The sequence below is a fragment of the Archocentrus centrarchus genome, unplaced genomic scaffold (assembly GCF_007364275.1).
Source record: "Archocentrus centrarchus isolate MPI-CPG fArcCen1 unplaced genomic scaffold, fArcCen1 scaffold_27_ctg1, whole genome shotgun sequence".
Classification (NCBI taxonomy): domain Eukaryota; kingdom Metazoa; phylum Chordata; class Actinopteri; order Cichliformes; family Cichlidae; genus Archocentrus; species Archocentrus centrarchus.
Window position 1 is genome coordinate 453,675 of NW_022060257.1, and position 20,154 is coordinate 473,828.

The 20,154-nt window shown below is 41.8% G+C and overlaps 2 protein-coding genes across 2 annotated transcripts; both read right to left on the reverse strand.

The window, feature by feature from the left end:
- Positions 1–1,637: 1,637 nt before the first annotated feature.
- On the reverse strand, positions 1,638–3,397 carry LOC115776206 (Golgi-associated plant pathogenesis-related protein 1-like). The gene is made up of 6 exons (XM_030723806.1): positions 3,345–3,397; positions 3,211–3,254; positions 2,838–3,047; positions 2,501–2,578; positions 2,194–2,343; positions 1,638–1,709 (listed from the first exon to the last, which is right to left on the reverse strand). Exons 2-6 carry the CDS (start codon positions 3,215–3,217, stop codon positions 1,705–1,707), a joined length of 450 nt encoding a protein of 149 aa, XP_030579666.1. The 5' UTR covers positions 3,218–3,254; positions 3,345–3,397; the 3' UTR covers positions 1,638–1,704.
- A 13,474-nt stretch (positions 3,398–16,871) lies between these two features.
- Positions 16,872–19,921, reverse strand: LOC115776172 (uncharacterized). The gene is made up of 2 exons (XM_030723750.1): positions 18,140–19,921; positions 16,872–17,798 (listed from the first exon to the last, which is right to left on the reverse strand). Exons 1-2 carry the CDS (start codon positions 19,919–19,921, stop codon positions 16,872–16,874), a joined length of 2,709 nt encoding a protein of 902 aa, XP_030579610.1.
- Positions 19,922–20,154: the final 233 nt, after the last annotated feature.

Here is a 20,154-nt window from a genome sequence, read left to right on the forward strand (position 1 = left end):
CTTCTGCTTAAACAAATTCAAACTAGCAGCCATGTTTTGCCATTTTTTTTTTTCTGTAGGAAAGGACACCTACTGTAAGGAGTGCAGTGCTGGAAAACAGAGCCAAACACTTCAAAATATTCTGCACTACCTCTTAAATAATTATGTTTCCATAACATATTTCCTTTTTCAGTGTAAACAAGTTTTTGTTGGTATACTGCATTGCACTATGTCAATACAAGATAATCAATATTTAGGGTTTTTTCCACCCTTAGGTGATAGTCTGTTGACAGATGAAAGGTGCAAATACAATGCATTTGATTTAAAATAAGCAAGCAAAAAAAATCTTTTAGTCAAACAGACTAAGTGCTTGTGGGACATCTGATTTCATTATAGTATTTAAATACTATAGATTACGTTCTTGTGTTTCTAAACACCAAACTAAATTCATGTAGTAAACCAATACTGTTGTCAGCCTGGTGTTCAACTACCTTTGATGTTCAAGGGCCTGCTGCTTGTAAAATAATCATAATGTGAAGGTAAAGTTTGCATATTTTCATTACATTTGCTGAAGTTATGCAAAAGAAATCTGCTGTTGCTGATGGGGTCAGGTGGGAGACACAAATTTTGATTTGTTAAGAAATATTACCCCGTAAATTCATAAAAAGAAATCACATAGACTTAGCTGTTTTGTAGTGCTACCAATTATTTTTGTCTTTCATAAAATATATTAAAAGAAACTGACCACTAAGCTTCTATTAATTTGCTCAGTTCTTCAAGTAATGAAGGAGGAGTTACTTTAAAACTGGCATTTGAGAAATGCACTGCTATTCAAAAAAAAAACTTACCTATCATCATCATGTCATGGTTCGGGGTCCGTTGGACCCTGTGTGTTTCTGGTTTGGTCTTAATTTGTCTGTTCTGGGGTTTTTCTTTTGTTGTGGGGTTTTGTTATGTTTGATTTACTAGTTCCTTGTGTTTCCCAGTGTTCAGTGTCAGGTCTGCGTCTCTGTTCTCTTAAGTCACTTCCTGTTTTATGTTGACAGTTTCGTGTTCCCTGAGCTTTGTGTTTAGTTTTGCTTCCCCTTTAGGTTCATTTGGTTCACCTGTCGTCCCCTGTTGTTTTCACTTACTCTAATCCCCTTGTGTGTATTTAAGCTCTTTTCTCTGTTCTTTGTTGTGTCGTCATCATTGCCCCCCCCCGTTTCCCCTCTTTGCTGTATGTTTTCTAGTTTAGAGTTTTGGTTTTCTCTTTTCTCACAGGCTTCCAGTTTGCTTTTGCCTAGGTTGAGATTTCGTGTTTTTTTTTTTTTTTGTGTGTTTTTGTATTATTCAAGTACCTAAAAATAAAGCAGTTTTAGTTTAAGTCTGCGCTGCATCCTGTATTTGGGTCCTTTTCCTCACCACACAGCCCCTCACGTGACATCATCATTACGTGGTGAACAAGAAACACAGAGATTTTTCTTTTATTGGTAGGGTACTCAAAAAATTTACATTGTTGAAAAATTATTCACTGATTGTTTTTCAAAGCACCAATTCCAGTTAGACAGTATTTCATTAGACAATTGTATAAAACTGTTTCATTTCATAGGTTTGTTTTTGTCATTTAATCTTGGAACATTTAAGAAAAGTGTGTGTAATGGCTGCAAGAAGGTCCAGGTCTTTTTCTCTGGGTACTGAGGTCCATTCTGTGCAGCAGCTGCCTCTCTGCCAGCTGGAAAGTATTCATGCTGGAAAGTGACAGGAAATAGATATGAGACATGCAAATGTTATTCTGATGAGCTGAGGCTGTTTAAATTAAAAAAGGGAACAGTTAAATGTGTTTGCTGAATGCAGCCCAGAACATACAAAGTGAGGTGTAGAGAAACTTTAGATCTAACAGTCTTTTGTGTGTGAACGGTCCTCACTAAGTTTCATCTTCTCATATTCTAAAACCATCAAAACACAAGGTTTACTTACATAATTCTAGTTGACCTTTTTAGGTACAACAACACATTAAACAGTGATCACACTTCAATTAAAAAAAAAATATTTTTTTTCAGACATAAAACATCATAATTTATGTATTGTTAATCTTCTAATGATGAATAATTTAGTGATTCGGGTTTATGCATGTTTTCACTTTTCCGGCTATTTTAAATCCATCTCCATTCTTGGAGCCCTTGAGGAACTGCATATTACCAGTTTTGCCTTGATGTCCAGACAATGTGTTACCTTTTGGGAGAACATTTTTCTCATAGTATCCTGCATTGGTTATGTTACCACCTGGGCGGTACTGCCCAACCACAAACACCGTATTGCCATCAGTGGCTATGCCCACACCCAGTTCAGTGGAGGCTTTCCACACCACCTGAGTAAAATGACCTGGTGAACAAAAAACAGACATAAAACATCATAATTTATGTATTGTTAATCTTCTAATGATGAATAATTTAGTGATTCAGGTTTATGCATGTTTTCACTTTTCCCACTATTTTAAATCCATCTCCATTCTTGGAGCCGTTGAGGAACTGCATATTACCAGTTTTGCCTTGATGTCCAGGCTTGCTGAAGTCATAATCCTTGATCTCACTGTACCAGCTATTCACAGCTTCTTTCCCTGAAACATGAAGACAAAAAAAAACTAGCATAAAAAATTAATTGGTGGTTACAGGATGAGTTCTGTACTGGAGATTTAAAAACTTCAAAGCTAAATCAGGACAAACTTTTCTAATGTTTAATTGTAATGGGAAGAGATACAGTGGCTTTTCTTACTTCAACAATTAGTCAGACTTTAATTTATGACAATGACCTGTTTTTACAGGATATGAGGTTAAAAAAAATAAATAAAAAGGTGTTATATCTAAAGAATAATTCACCTGTTAGTTTCTTGGCTACAGAGCTGAATGAATAGAAGACATTCTCTCCATCTTCAGTGTGACTGTGGCCCAAAGTCTTTTTTTCCAGCATCTCCTCGGCCCATTTTTGAGCCGCATCATTCAGCTCACTGTTATAGGTCAGGGGTGGTGCACTGTGCTGTGCCCTGTATGCGTTGTGGGTGTCAAGAAACTCGTTCTTAAAGCTCTCATCTGTAAAACAAATGTCATAAATTGATAAAGTTTTTGCTCTTAGAGGAAACATGTTTCATGCTGAGGCAGGTTTGGGGTGTAGACAGGATAAATCATTCACTGTAATTACACAAAAATCTTTGAACATGATTTCTTGTTCATAAGAATAATTCAATCCACTTACCTGCCATTGTGTTTGCTGTGTCTGCTTGCAAGTAATGTCAAAATGAAATCAGCCAGGTGCTCAGATATTATATGGTGATGAAAAAGTAATTTAATAAAGCTAATCTAACAGCAGTAAACTCAAATCCCCTTCTGTAACTACAATCGGGGGTGGGAGGGTTGCTGATGTTTGGAGTAATGCCCTGTGATCACACAGTTCCACTTACTATTGTGAAGCTGGTATTTATACAAATAAGCTCTCCTTCCTTATCTCTATATGGAGGAGGAGACAGACACCGGGACTTCTCCTGTAATTGTTTTTCTCTCTGCCTGTTGTCATTTTTCCAGTATGACTCATAGTGCACATACGTAGGGCACTATTTGCATGTTATCGCACATCAGCCCTCTGATTGGTAGATAACCTGCTCTACCACCTGAGCGGCAGCCATCCTGAATGACAAACAGTAATCAGAAACAGAGTGCGTGTAAGTGAAGGCATGTGGAGGTATTGTCAAACGGATTTTTTTTTCCCAAGTAAAGAGCAGATTCCTTCCCTCTGTCTGGTAGCGACAGCTGTTATTGGCAGTTCAAATGAGCTGAGGCATGAAAGAAACATATAAGACTTCAAAAGCACCAAGGTCTCATTACTTCACTATAAAACATTTTATTCCTGCACCCTTTATGCATCCCTGTGTTTACCTCAAATCCCGCAGATAGCACCCTAATCATAGTGGCATGATGAGCTGCTTGCCGCTTGTGTAACAAGGATTTTTGAGAGCCTTGACCTAACCAATAAGTGAAAAATAATAAACAGACAAATTTCACAGGGATAAATCGGATAAACTTTCATTCCCCCACCACCCCTCCAACCTCCCAACATGGACTTAGCTCTTTAAAAGAGGACTATTATTATTTTTTTTTTTCAGGGATGAGGCATTACTCATGAGGTCCGTATGTGCAAAATGCAATATGGATTCCTAGGAATATGTCATCAGAAATCTAAATGATCTGTGGCATCTTATTTGCTTCTCAATGTGCTTTAAGTTCTGAGTTACATAAATCCAAGAGTAGAGTAGTAAATGTCATGTCTAAGTACAGGAAGTATATGTATATATAACCTTTCATTATGAACAAGCAATAAAACCTTGTCTGACAGTGTTAAGGACAACTTTAAACTCAGCTTCCAATATTCAGGTTTGAGTCCTGCACAGTGATAATAGCTGTGACTGTTTGTCACAGCTTTCCTTTTCCTCCTTTATTTACAATTTATTATTTATTGAATTCATTTAACGACTTTGTGGTTAACTGAATATGAAATAAATGTGAAATAGAGCAACTAAAAGCTCATTTTGACTCATCTTTGTTGCTCGTCCAAAAGTGAGAGAGTGAGTACTGCTAACTACTATTACTAGTATGACTAGCATTTCCAGGGTGTCTAATCAAGGCAGTAGAGGCAGCAAATAGACAGATGTGCCACTCTTTGCGCTCTACATGACGTGGGCTGCACAGTCTCCCACCTCACATGAAATGATATGCTGTCAGCATTAATTTCATTTTTGTTGCATTCTGTGTTAGATATACTGTAGCTTGTTAGCTTGCAGTTGCTGAGAAGACTTCAGAACAACTAGATCAGTCAAAACTAAAGTGATACTGAAAGATCTGTTAACTGTAATTTCCTCATTGTGGGACTAATAAAGGTATTCATAAATACACAGGCCATATTAAAAATTGCATGCTGAGTTTGTTATGTGATATAAACATTGTAATCTGCCATTTCTTTTTGTGATCAAATACTTTCAGAATATTCACATCAGCTCTTTTTTTTAGTGCTGACTGGCAACTAAGTAGGTGAACATTAGCCTTGTAGCATCTGATAGCAAACTACTTTAAAAGTGTCCAGTAACGCTGTTGTTTAAGTTATGTTTAAATGTGCCTAGTTTTAGATATAATTATGGATACTGCTAGACACATCATTTTGTTAAAGGTTGATTCACTCTCTAACACTTCTAAACAGGTTGGGCCAGAAACAAACTGAAAATTCAGTGGAACAGCAGGTGACTGGTTTGGTAAACACACAGTATCAGAAAACAAAGTCAATGACTTGCCTGCTTCTCGGATCTTTTCTGTTTGGGTATTATCTTCATGTATCTGTATGATCTTGTGGCTGGGCCAAGTATGAAAAAGTGGGTAAAGACAACAAATAAATTATGAGTGTGGGAATTTGAATGCATCAACAAATTTAAATGCTTCATTTACAGGTGCAACATAAGTTTGCACCTGCAGTTTCCCAGAAATTGTGTTTATGATACTAGTAACAAAACACTACATTGCAGAAGCATATGTACCACAAGCACAAGGTATTTACTTAAAGCTATCTTTCTATAACCTTAAGTCCAGAATAGAATTTATAATTCTTCGCACATACAAGGTCTTGAATAATCAGTCCCCATCTTATCTTAAGTTCAAGCTAAAGTTACTTTTATTTGTACCCGAAAGGTACAAATAAAAGTAACTTTTATTTGTTGTGCAATGTAGTGAGTCAGCTCATAAAAAAAAACAAACAAAAAAAACCCAGACATAATTAAAAACACTAAGACACAACATGTTAAAAACAAACACCACATTTATAAACAAATGGAATAAAAAACAAAACATGATGAGAGACATAAAACATTAAAAACACAGCAAGGTTAAAATTTGTTAAAAATTTGGGGCATTTTTATATCTGTGTCCTCTTGGGAGAAGGTGGAACTCACAGTGCAAAGGGTGAGAAGTGTCCTTTAAGATTGATCTAGAAATCCTCTGTATCTGCCTGGAGTACAGAGACACTAGATTTAACTGCAGCTCTCCCATCAGCTTACTGGACCTGAGACAGACCGAACCACGCCACCAAGCAAAAGGGTAAAACTGATTCAATAAAAGCACGATAAAACAGGGTCAGCAGTGTTTTGACACTAAATAAAAGATGAATTTTCTGAGGCAATACAGATGCTGGTTTCCTTTTTTATACACAGCTTCAGTTTGCCTCAGAGCTCAGTTTACTGTCAATAATGGTGCTAAGATATTTATATGTTTTGACACATTCTACTGCCTGACCCTTTATGAGAGTGAGTTCCTGAGCCTGAGTGAGTTTCCTAAATCAATGAACATATCCTTTTTTTTTTTGGATCTTCATCTGCAGAAAAGATTCATCACACCACTCAAAAAAGTCCTGAACGACTGGACTGTGGTGAGTTTCATTGCCCATAAGCAGACTGACAATAACTGAATCATCTGCATACTTTAAAATAAGTCTGTCTTGCCTGCTGCTACGACACGTTTGTATAAAGAATGAACAGGAGAGATGACAGAACACATCCTTGTGGGGAGTGAGTGGAGGAACAGACCTGATCAGACAGAATGCCGTTCACTCACACTCTGTGTTCTGTTGTCTGTGTAGATTCTCAGTCATCCAGGTCATAGTAGTCTCTGGAGCTTGAAAAAGGCAACTGGACTTCTTTTTGTTTCTTGAAGACGTTTCACCTCTCATCCGAAAGGCTTCTTCAGTTCTCAACCAAATGGTGGAGAGACCCAGGTATTTAAACCCCTGTGGGCGTAGTCCCCTGGAGGTGGTTATGACCCTCTATTGATCATGTGCGTGAACACATGTGCCCAGGTGTGAAGGGGGCGTGGGTCATATTTAATCAGTGGTTTCAGTTGAAACCAATTTAGGACTCTGCTCCATTGTTTCCTGTGGCCTATTGAGGTCACTGGAACAAAGGTGTGAATGGGGGTTGAGACGTCTGGGAAGGGAGCTCAGGACAGCACTGTAAGCGGGGGAAAGTTGGTGATGTAATCCACCTCCTCTGTTCAATGATGGTTGTTCACAGTGGACATAGATGGCTTCTTTCACTCCTCTTTCAAACCATCTGTTTTCCCTGTCCAAAATGTGAACATTGGCATCCTCAAAAGAGTGCCCTTTTTCCTTCAGATGCAGATGTACTGCTGAATCTTGTCCTGTCGAAGTGGCTCTTCTATGTTGTGCCATTCGTTTGTGAAGAGGCTGTTTGGTTTCACCAATGTAGAGGTCCGAGCACTCTTCACTGCACTGAACAGCATACACTACATCGCTGATCTTGTGTTTGGCGGGTTTGTCCTTGGGATGAACCAGCCGACAAGGGGAGGTGCACGGTTGTGCTGAATTCATCGGATTACCACAACAAAATTACTACACTCCTCAGTGACAACAATACTTATGAGGTCTTGAGACGTGATCCCACAAGCAACTACAAGAAAAAAGTTGTTTGCTGCCTGCAACAACTTGAAAAGGAAAAAGCCATTGACCACCCCACTTACTACCGCCTGTACCCTGGAGAAGCCACTCCATGCATTTATGGACTCCCAAAGATCCACAAAGAAGGAGTCCCACTTCGACCCATTATCAGCAGTATAAACTCGGTCACCTACAACATTTCCAAACACCTCGCCACCATCTTATCACCGCTTGTTGGCATCACACCCCACCACATTGAAAACTCTACAGATTTTACTAACAAGGTCCAGAATCTTGTACTGGATCCAGATGAAAACATGGTGTCCTTTGATGTGGTTTCACTTTTCACTTGCATACCCACAACTGAGGCAGTGGAGACCGTCAGAAGACGACTACAGGAAGACGACTCCTTACTGAACAGAACCAGCTTCACCCCAGATCAGATTTGTGCACTTTTAGATCTCTGCCTTACCACAACATATTTTAAATACAATGATGGATTCTACAGACAGAAGCATGGATGTGCCATGGGCTCCCCAGTGTCTCCCATTGTAGCCAACCTTTACATGGAGGAAGTGGTTCTTTCAAAGGGATGGCACCTAGCCACTGGTACAGATATGTAGATGACACCTGGGTCAAAATCAAAACCCAAGAAGTAGAAGCCTTCACTCGTCACATTAACTCAGTGGATAAATACATACGTTTTACCAGGGAGGACACCAGAGATAACAAGTTACCATTCCTGGACTGTGCGGTGCTTATCGAGGAAGATGGAAGCCTCAACATTGAAGTTTACCGGAAGCCCACACACACAGACCAGTATCTCCTCTTTGACTCCCACCACCCTCTGGAACACAAACTTGGGGTGATCAAGACCCTACAACACCGTGCGGAAAGTGTTCCCTCTAAGGCAGAAGGGAAGCATAAGGAACACACACACATTAAGAAAGCCCTCAAAACATGCGGTTACCCCAACTGGGCCTTCATCAAATCAGCTAAGATGCACAGGAATGAAGGCCAAACACAAACTACAGAGAATGGGAAGGACAAGAGGAACAACATTGTCATCCCATATGTGTCAGGCTTGTCAGAGAAACTCAGAAGAATTTTCTCCAAGCATGACATCTCAGTATACTTCAAACCAAGTCACACCCTAAGACAAAAACTGGTTCATCCCAAGGACAAACCCGCCAAACACAAGATCAGCGATGTAGTGTATGCTGTTCAGTGCAGTGAAGAGTGCTCGGACCTCTACATTGGTGAAACCAAACAGCCTCTTCACAAACGAATGGCACAACATAGAAGAGCCACCTCGACAGGACAAGATTCAGCAGTATATCTGCATCTGAAGGAAAAAGGGCACTCTTTGAGGATGCCAATGTTCACATTTTGGACAGGGAAAACAGATGGTTTGAAAGAGGAGTGAAAGAAGCCATCTATGTCCACTGTGAACAACCATCATTGAACAGAGGAGGTGGATTACGTCACCAACTTTCCCCCGCTTACAGTGCTGTCCTGAGCTCCCTTCCCAGACGTCTCAACCCCCATTCACACCTTTGTTCCAGTGACCTCAATAGGCCACAGGAAACAATGGAGCAGAGTCCTAAATTGGTTTCAACTGAAACCACTGATTAAATATGACCCACGCCCCCTTCACACCTGGGCACATGTGTTCACGCACATGATCAATAGAGGGTCATAACCACCTCCAGGGGACTACGCCCACAGGGGTATAAATACCTGGGTCTCTCCACCATTTGGCTGAGAACTGAAGAAGCCTTTCGGATGAGAGGTGAAACGTCTTCAAGAAACAAAAAGAAGTCCAGTCGCCTTTTTCAAGCTCCAGAGTCATTAATGCATGTGAACATTCACTGAACGTTTATAGCAGCGTTCATGGGATGTTGTCTGAATGTTCAATGCTAGCTGGGAAGCCACTGCACAGGAGAGGATGATGGTGTGACAGACTTTTTGTTACAGTGAATTAGACTGAAAACTGAGTATGCTTTTCAATGAAAATAATGCTTGTGGTGTCACCAAAATCAAGATATAGCCTTTGTTTATCTCCCTCAGTCCACTAAAGTTCAGGGTTCACAAAAAACTCCATGACAAAGGCTCACAGACAGAAGCTCACAGACAGAAGCTCACAGACAGAAGCTCACAGACAGAAGCTCACAGCCTTATTGGAAAAAGTGACAAAAGCTGAAAACTTCCAAAAATATATTTCCAACTAGATAATTCAAATTTATAAATTAGAATGATTTCTTGTGAGATTAGTCTTGTTTGAATGTTTCGCTATAGAAATAAAAATATGTTGGTTACAACTTGGGAGGGGTAGACCACTGGTGAGTACTGGTGACCACTGGTGAGTACTTAATTTGCATTTGTATGACTCACAGAAACCTCCTTTACATATGAGAGCCTGCCCTAGACCTGAGGAGAGGGGGGAGCTGAGGGAGCACTGACACAGAGAGTCCACGGCAGTTTCCCTACAGTTTATTGTTCTGGCCAAAGCCTCCTGCTGAGAGCCCTAAAACTCAAGGTGCGTGTCAATATTACATACAAGAAACTGTCGAAAAACCCACTTTTCATGCAGTGAGAGTGTCAGCAGTGATGATAAATGGCCTGGTAGTTATGTAGCACATTTCCACTGAATTTGAACACTCAAAGCACTGCAAGTATCATTTGCCCAATCTCTCTCTCTCTCTCTCTATCACTCACTCACACATGCACGCGTGCACACACACACACACACACACACACACACACACACACACACACACACACACACACACACACACACACACACACACACACAGTGGGGTAAATAATTATTCCATTCCCTTCTGAATGTGTAGGCTTGCACACTTAGATCGCAATGACTAGTCTCTAAGTTGTTTCATTTTAATGAAGAGACACAGAATATCAACCAAAAATCCAGAAAAAAAAAAACACATAACATAAAAGTTATAAACTGATTTGCATGTAATTGAGTGAAAAAAGTAAATTTTTTGATCCCCAAGTAAAACATAACTTAAGACTTGATGGGAAAACCGTTGTTGGCAAGCACAGCAGTCAGACATTTCTTGTAGGTGGTCACTTGGTTTGCACACATCTCAGGAGGGATTTTTGGCCCACTCCTTTTAACAGAAACTCTAAATCATTTAGGTTTCTTGGCTTCCTCTTGGCAACTTGAAGCTTCAGCTCCATCCACAGATTTTCTATAGGATTGGGACCTGGAGACTGGCAAGGCCACTCCATGACCTTCATGTGCTTCTTCTTTAGCCAGTCCTTTGTTGCTTTTGCAGCTTGTTTTGGATTATTGTCATGTTGGAACACCCATTCACAAGCTATCTTCAGTGTTCTGGCCGAGGGAAGGAAGTTCACATCCAAGATTTTGCATTACATGTCCACATCCACTGGCCCCTCAATGCGGTGAAGTCATCCTGTATCCTTAGCAGAAAAACAGCCCAAAAGGATAACGTTTCCACCTCTGTGCTGGACTTTGGCGATAGTGCTGGATCACACTCAACATTTCTCTTCCTCCAAACACAGCCAGTCAAGCTGATGCCAAAGAGCTCAATTTTGGATTCATCTGACCACAGCACTTTGTCCCAAGCCCTTTCTGACAAACCTACATGTGTACACGTGCCTTATTGAGCAGGGGGACTTTGCAGGTACCTCAAGATTTCATAGTGTGTTACCAATGGTGTTCTTGGTGACTGTGGTCCCAACTGCCTTCAGATCATGGACCTTCAGACCGAGGGTGATTGTCATTTTATATTTCTTCCATTTCTACATAATCACACATAAGAGTTGTCACCTTCTCACCAAGCCTCTTGCTGATGGTCTTGTAGCCCACTCCACCCTTGTGCAGGTCTACAATCTTGTCACTAATATCCTTTGACGAGAACTAATGCCTTTCATCTAGCATTCATACACATACACTCTGATGGATGCATCAGTTGCAACTTAAGGTTCAGTATCTTGCCCAAGTATAATTCAACACATGAGCAGGAGGAACGGGGGATCGATAGACCTTCTGACTGGTAGATAACCTGCTGTACTGCCTGAGCTGAATAAAAAGTATATTAAACATTTCTGTACACCAAGCCCTGTTTTTCTGTTTGTTTTATTTATCTCTTCCATCCATCCATCCATTCGCTTCCGCACATCCTGTTAAGGGTCGCGGGGGGGCTGGAGCCTATCCCAGCTGTCATAGGGCGAGAGGCAGGGTACACCCTGAACAGGTCGCCAGCCTGTTGCAGGGCCAACACGGAGTGACAGACAACCTTTCACACTCACATTCACGCACTCAGTCACACCTATGGGCAATTTAGATTAGCCAATTAACCTAACCCCAGTAAGTGCATGTCTTTGGAATGTGGGAGGAAACCGGAGTACCCGGAGGAAACCCACGCAATTTATCTCTTGAATTAATTAAATTATATAGTTATATAATTTCCTTTATGTCACTTTTTATTTTGTATTTTTCCATTCTCCAAGTAGGCATTGCTGTCATTTTCTTTTATTTTTATCATCAAATGATGTCAATACAGTTGGAGCTGTCACTTTACACTCAATCATTAGACACAGTTTCACTATCATTTTGGACCATTATCTTTTAAAGGTCATAATTGTTTTAAAAATTGCAGTTCTTGTTTGTCTTTGTTTGTGTTCCCTTGCTTGTTATTGGTTAGGTAAGTGCAGCTATGTCTCCTGTCTGCTTTCAGTTCTGGGAGTAGTACTTCTGTGGAAGGCACACATGACAGCTCTGAAGAACCAGAGCACTCTGAATAAACATAGTGAACATAGTTTTATGAGAATGTAACCTGACAAACAAACATTCCGTGAATGAAAAAAAAATGATTGAAGTGCAAACACACCAACTGTCTACTGATATCGCTCATCAGTGAATTCCAGCATCTCTTACAGTTTCAAAGAGATAAACGAATCTTTGTTATGATTTTGTTTCAACAGTGGATTGAACCAAACAAAAACACAGTTATAATACAGGTTTAAGCGTTATCATTTGGCTCTACATTGAATAACATGTTATGGCGTGTGAGTGGTGTATACAAGTACATTTTCAAAAATTGTGAAAACAGTCTGCCTGATTGGTGCAAATGCAAAATAATTACAAAGCAATAGAAACCAGAGTTGGAAAAGGAACACACCTACAGATACTGTAAACCAGAGGTCATCAACTACATTTGTCAAGGGCCGGAATTTTTCTCAACAGACAGTGCGAGGGCCAGATTTGCTCGTAAAGTAAAATAAAATTAATCTTGTATCCCAATTTTCCTTTCAAATTTATAATATTTATTAATGACGTGATGTGCAAGTCTTGCACTTACATGTTCTTCTCTGTTATGTTGACAGTTGTTATGGAAACACTGCAATTGTGCACAGTTATTCTCATAGATATGAGCATGGGAAACAATAAAATGTTACGTGACAGCAACGACTTTATCTCTGCAAAATCGTCTTTTCAGAAGCTGTTTTTGTTGTTGATTTTTTTTAAATGAATACAGAAACCTAAAGAGTTCAGATGCAAAACCTTCTAAATCTGCCTGGACACTTTTCTTTTAAAATAGTGTTGGAAATTTATTGCTATTTTCATCCAGCATATATACTTTTCCCCTTTTCCCCTAGGATAGTGGTGAGTACTTGCCTATATATATATATATATATATATATATATATATATATATATATATATATATATATATATATATATATATATATATACATATATTAACTGTCTGTATCATTCTGTCCTTAGCAGTCCCTATACTCTTTAAAGTTTCCTTCCCCTCTTTGAACTCTCTCCTTTAGTACTGATTGTACCTTTGACCCCTTACACTGTTTGTACTTTTTTTCTCTATAGGCGTCCTTATCAGGGTCATATCCCTTTCCCCTATCATTAGCAGTAATAATTCTTCATTTGTGTAAAAGGGTCTCTCCTTAGTGTTAGTAGTGACTCATTCACATGTGGTAAAGTGTGGTTTTAGAAGGGGTCCTAACTTTATTAATCACTATTTACATTTATTATTATATGGGGATATTGTCATGATGGCCGGCAGAAAACGGACCCAGACGCAGAGGCAACCGTGAACGGTACAGAGTCTTTAATAGAAAATAATACTGACAGGGACAAGAGGGGTTAGTGAGGGCTTTCTGGCAAGTACGGAGAATCTGAAACGGAAACAAAAAGAACTGGGTCAAGCAGGAATTTAACTAACAACTGTGATGGTTTGGGGGGGAAGGTGAGGTGGCTTACTGGGCTCTCAACCTTAACGGTCAGGTCGGGGATGAGGCTGGCGAGTGAGTCAGGGCGAGGTGGCCCGAGGGGCAGGCAGGCAGGGGAAGACAGGAGGAACTGGACCGGGTGGAGGGGTTCCGGTGTGGTGGTGAAAACGCCGATCTCAGGTAGGAATCCAGAGCCGGGAAGCGAGGGCTGGTTCACTCGGGAGGATCACTAAACGGGAGGAAGGCAAGGCTGGTAAGTACAAGTAAACAACTTTAACTAGGTTTATCTTGTTTAGCCGGATTACTACCACGAAGAGCAGAGCAACAATCTGGCGATGAGTCAGCGTCTCAGCCCCTCCTATATACTCCTAACCTTGATGAGTAACCGGGAACAGCTGCCTGCCCCAATGAACCACCTGGAAGACAGAAAACACTCCCAACAACATGGCCCCCCCCGACCCATGACAGATATACTTAATTGTATTATTCATTACTTATATTGTTTTAGTGCTATTAGTTTTATTACATGTATACTTTGTAGTACTTTCATACAAGCACCTGGGGTTGTTGGTTTATCTTAAAGCAGGCACCATTTTTTATGGCACGTGCCGATAGCACACACACACCAGTGTGTTGAGAGTTTTTATGTTCTTAGGTGACTGAGGTCAGAATAGTACCTGTGTGTGTGTGTGTCTGGAGCCTTTGATGAGTCCCCAACTTGAAGCACTGTCTCATTTGACATTTGTACCCCATTGTCATATATCAGTCAAGTTTTATGGCAGGTGCGCTGTCAAAAAAGAGAGTTCGGCCCCTTGCAGTTTTATAGCTGGGAAGGGGGGAAGGAATAAAATCTGGCTAAGTGGTGATCTTATCTTAACGAATGTTGGAGTAGAAAAGGTCAGCATTGGTGTCATCTGTTTGAACTGTTGTGACCTAAAAGCCAGACCTGTGAGGTACAGCCTTAATCATGTGTCCTAAAGTGGGTGACGACTGCCCAAAAGTTGATGGGGTGAGGATCAAATATCAAAGGGAAGCAACTTATGCATATTAATTTGGGGTGGAGGAAAGTTCCGCGGACAGGGTAAAATTGCCCTGTTTTTTGCCATTGGGGCACCTTTTTTCCTTTATCTGCGCTGCTTCTCTTTTTGCTGGACTAACCGCTTAAGGCTGTACACTCCCGGGAGGCGCTTTGCTTTATTACCTTTTGTAACATTTTTGTGGAAATAAAACTTTGAAACAAACCCTGCTCGATTCCAGTGTATTATTTCTATTTTTGTGGAACATTTCAAAAAAGTGGATTTAATTGGGAAATTTTCCAGCCGGAGCCGGGGCCACCCTGAGGATAAAAAGGTAAAAAAGGGGAACCAGAACCATGACCGACAATAGCTTTTTTATTTATTTATTCATTTATTTATATTAATCTAGGTCTTGTGGTAAATTTTAGTAATTTCATTGGTGATGGTGAGGTGCCCTTTTTTCTAAATGTAAATATAGTAATTTACCTACTTTTTAATAAATAATTTTTTTTTTTGTGGCAAAACAGCTAAATCGTCAGTCCATCCTCTGCCTAGTGTGAATGAAGGCAAAAGGCACAAATATCAGAATATCATAAAAAGATTTCGACACAGATTCTCACAGTACAGCTGCAATTGCACAAAATGGCAGCACATTTATATTGATAATAACAGAATAGTAGATATTAGGCCGGTTCGTGACAACCAAGGGATGGACACATACAGGGCTGTGACCACATGTGGGTTCACTGACGGAAATCTCGTTATGACTCTTTTTTTTTTGCAGTATATCCAGACTTTACACTTTTTCAACTGTCCGATAAAAAAAATAACCAAGAGATGCAATGCACACAATCTGTACATGGTGCTGCACCAATTTGAATCAATGCTACCCAACAATGTCCTAAAAGAAGTTGGGTTTCCGTTTCGAGTTGTCGAGTTAAACTTGAAACAGGTATAAGTTTGATTGCCCTTGACCGGTTAAAACGGGGCTGATTTGGTTCAGTTATCAATTGGGGGAAATATCGCCGCCAATGTAGAACAATTCAAGGGGTCCCTTCTCGGGTCAATCCTAGCATACAATTATACCCCCATGTGTCATTCGGATATAATGGGGCGGGTTCAGTATATAAATGCGGGCGGGCTGAGGCGCAGGCGACACAGTCCTCAATCCTCTGTTCGCAAGCTGTGGATACTAACCAATCCAGCCACGTTTCCTTGTCCATATCCAGTCGCCAGCTCTATTGCTTCTTGCGCTGTGAGCTTTGTGTAATCGGTTACTTTGACTCACGAATCTACCACCGGTTCTATCTCAGTCCTGGTTTTGTTCATCATGGAATTTGCTTGCGAGGTTTGCGTTTGTGCTTTTCCAATAAAATTTATTTTGATTATTCCCTGTGCGTCAGCCCCCATCTGATCTGCACCTAAAATTAAATATAAAACCTTGGGATCGTAATGAGACTGAGGAAAAAAAACCCCAGTCAATCGGTCAATACCTAACATTACCGGGTTCACATTCTGCTGTCCCGATCCCTCTTGCAGAATTTTCTGAAATTTTATCTGAGACGCCTTTCCCTGGGGACCATAAGAATAATTTGGGGTCCAAAAGGGACCCGTCCATGCTATTACCTTTCCCCAATCCGAACATAAGCTATTGAGGCATCCTAAGGGCCCACACGGTCTGCTCCCTCTGGAACAATCAGCTTGTACTCCGTCATAACCCCGCCAAGTTACTGATCTCCCGCCGCAGTCAATTACGTCGCAAAGATCGAAATGGAATGATTGAGGTATCCCTTCTATGTAATTAAGTTCCAACCCCCCGTACGAGTTTAAACATGTATCGTGTGATTTTGGCTTACCTGTCCCCGAGGCCTGTCTTTTAGAGCGTCTTACCCTTTGACGGGTGCCACTTCCCCTTGGTGTTTGGTCAGTGGTTTGGGGTGTCTCCCTGCTGTCTTGGCCTTTTTCACACAATCCCAAAATTCCCCACACAAATATTACACTAAGCACAGACAACACTGTTAGCCACTTCCAACTCCTGTACAGCTGGCCCATCATGGCGGTTAACCTAGATATACAAAGGAAAAAACAAAAATATAATTAGTCAGCTTTTCCTTCGGTCTTCCTTCTTCTCTCTTCTTTCTTCAGATCCTTCCCAGCCAGTCTGGATCACGTTGCTGACTGAGGGTGGACTACCTCAGCCAGAGACTCTACCTGGGGATTACTCTGCCCCGTTTGTGGAAGAGCCTTGTTGGGGTCGCCAGCAGATGACCCCCTGAGCACTGTTTGAATCTCCTGAAGTGTCCTTCCTGGTTTCTCTGCAGGTATGCACTGACTCCAGTGGTACCAGGTGTCTCCCTTTCTTTTTAGGCGCACAGCATGCGATGTTCTCTCGACAACCTGGTGGGGTCCTGTCCACCTGGGCTCTGACCACTTCCTCTTGATGACCTTTAGACGGACCCACTCTGCAGTGTGCGGTTCCCCCTTTTGGCCTCCCGTCACTCTGTCATGCACCTGTGAGACAAAACCTGACACCAAAGCTTTGAGTTCATCAAAATACGCTTTATACTGAAAGTTGGTTATATTTTGACCTTCCCCAGGAAGGGCTGCTGTGGGTCCTGGAAATTGTCTACCTGTGAGCAGCTCAAATGGTGTGAACCCTGTTACTTTGTTAAGTGAGCTCCTTATTTGTAACAATGCTATTGGAAGAGCGCCAACCCATTCAATTTTGCTCTGTACACAGATTTTAGCCAATTTGGTTTTTAGATTTTGGTTCATGCGCTCAACTTTACCCTGAGATTCTGGGTGATACACTGCTCCAAATTTGTGTTTCAGGCCTAAAGCTGCTTTCACAGCCTGTAGGTCTTGATTTTTAAAATATGTTCCATTGTCGGACCTTACTCTTCTGGGAAACCCGTGTTGTGGTATGTAATGGTTTATTAGGCATTTGATCACTATTTTACTATCTTCATTTTTAGCGGGGTACGCTTCGGGCCATCCTGTGATTGAGTCGACCATCACCAGGAGGTAGCGATACCCTCGAACTCTGTCAATCATGTCAGTGTAATCAATCACGATCTCTTCTCTGGGCCTTACCTGTAGTGGGAATGCTCCCATGTGTTGTTTCACAGTTGGCTTTGGGTTATACTTACCACAAATTTCACAGTCTCTTACTCTTCTTTTCGCCATGTCCACTAAGTAGGGGTGCCACCAATGGCTCAAGTTCCTCAGAATTTGTTGTGCTCCCACATGCCCTGGGCCATGGGCCTCTTCTATTAGGCTCGATCTCAATTCTGGGGGTAGAATGGGTCGACCATCCGGTCCTCTCCACACACCGTCGGTTTCGGTTGTTTCCAAACAGTCTTTTCCTGAAGTGATGCTCTCTTTTGACAATCTTTAATCATATCAAGGTCGATCCTAGGGAGTAGATCACTTACCTGTGGGTGGCTCATCATCATTTGATGTCTAGGGGTGTATCCTGCTGCTTCTTTAGCTCGCTGATCAGCCTCCTCATTTCCTTTTGCCACTCTGCTTCCCTCTTTGTCATGTCTTTTGCATTTTATCACTGCCACCCTAGTTGGTCCCGGAATGGCCTGGGCCAGGATTGCCATTTCTTCTGCATGCTTTACAGGGGTCATGGTAGCTGTTCGATACCCGGCTCTTTCCCATTGTCTAAGCTCCACATGCACTGCCCCTGTCACATAGGCCGAGTCGGTGTAGATGTTCACTTCTCTGTCCTTTTCATGTTGCAGTGCTGTAATCATCGCTAGGAGCTCTGCTCTCTGAGCTGATGGTCTTTCTGTTAGCTTCTTTGCTCTCACGATCTGGTAACCTGTCTCTGTCTCCCTAACTACCGCATACCCTGCTTGAAGGTCTCCCTGTTTGTCTTTGTAACAGCCTCCATCTGTGTACCAGTTTTCAGCGCCCTCTATCGGTTCGCTGACTAGGTCTGGTCTGATTTTTAGGTCTTCCAAGACCTTCTCTTGGCAGTCATGTGGTTCTCCCCCTGAGATCTGGTCAGCCACGTTGATCCCTTGGTGTGTAAACACCAGGTTTGGGGCTTCCAAAATCTTGCTCAGTCTTCCCTGTCTCAGCAGAACTAGTGTGAAAATCTGTGAGTTCACAAATGCTACTACGCTGTGTGTTGTCAGGATCACCAACTGGTGTCCCATCACTATGTGTGTTGTCTTTTGAATGAGTTTTGCTATCCCTGCTGCATGCTGTGTGCACACTGGATGTCTCCTTTCTAGTGGGTCCAGCATTACGCTGAGATACATCAAGATACACCTTCTCCCCCTTTGTTTCTGATACAGGACACCATTAACCACGTTGTCCTGTACAGAAACATCCAAGAAAAAAGGGAGTGCGTAATCTGGACTAGCCAGGTCCGCTGCTCCTGTTAAGGATTGTTTCAATTTTGTGAATGCCTCTTCTGCAGAAACTGTCCACTGGAGTGGGGCTGTAAGGTTTCTCATGCCCTTTTCTCTCACCATTTCTCGGAGGTGATTGGTCAGATTCCCAAAGTCTGGTACATAACTTCTGCTGAACCCTGCAAGACCCAAAAACGATAACATTTGCTTTACTGTGACCGGTTGTGGGTGTTGCAAAATGATTTGTCTATGGTTCGGGGACATGCCAGCGCCCTGTCTGTTGATCAGGCGGCCCAAAAACTTTACTGTGGGCCGTGCTATCTGTAATTTGTCCTTGCTGGCCTTGAAGCCACGGGCATGTAGCCGCCAGAGCACATCGTGTGTGGCCTGGAGGCAGTCTGCCACTGTTGTGGCTGCGATGAGAATATCATCCACATACTGAATTAGTGTACAGTCGGGTGGGAGTTCACAGCCCGATAAGGCTTCTTTTAAGGCCTGATTGAAGAGTCCTGGTGACAAAATAAATCCCTGCGGGACCTGTGTGTACTGAGGAAGCCAAATGGGTTGTACGGTTTGAATTTGGAAGGTAATAGGCGGTAACCATTGGCAATGGCCAGCGTCGGCTGGTCCTGTAGACCACAACGTCCAAGGTAGCCTAGCCACCATAACTTCAGCCTGCTCGTGGTCGGAATGTTCTCGGCTGTGTTCTCGGTCCAGAGTAACGTGTTCCAACTCTGACTGATTGTTTGTTTGGGCCTGGATACGATACATTTCAGTGCTTTTAGAATAGGTGAGTCCCGCGATCTGCGTCGAGACCCAGTCAGATACGGCCTCGGCACGTTTTATCATTGGTCCTAATTCTTTGGCCGCGTGACCTCAGTGAAGAGCCAATGAGACATGAGGCACGGATGTCATCATGTACCACTGCGATTGTTCTTGGGTCAGGGAGACTGCAGCCGCAACTCCCTCAGATCCCACATATTGGACGTTTCAATTGCCCACTGTTGACCTTCCAGTTCTGCAAATGCGTCTTTGTACCAATCGGTCTCATTTCTGTCATAAAACAACGTGACATGGGGAGG

Bases quoted from the DNA above. Each gene is read 5' to 3' on its own strand.
- LOC115776206 (XM_030723806.1), bottom strand. The intron at 2,579-2,837 runs GTGAATTATTCT...TTCATGTTTCAG, and splicing joins TGTAGCCAAGAAACTAACAG to GGAAAGAAGCTGTGAATAGC. The intron at 2,344-2,500 runs GTAATATGCAGT...TTTGTTCACCAG, and splicing joins TGGACATCAAGGCAAAACTG to GTCATTTTACTCAGGTGGTG.
- LOC115776172 (XM_030723750.1), bottom strand. From the start codon at position 19,921: ATGATAAAACGTGCCGAGGCCGTATCTGACTGGGTCTCGACGCAGATC. The intron at 17,799-18,139 runs GTAAGTGATCTA...TTCCCACTACAG, and splicing joins TGATGATGAGCCACCCACAG to GTAAGGCCCAGAGAAGAGAT.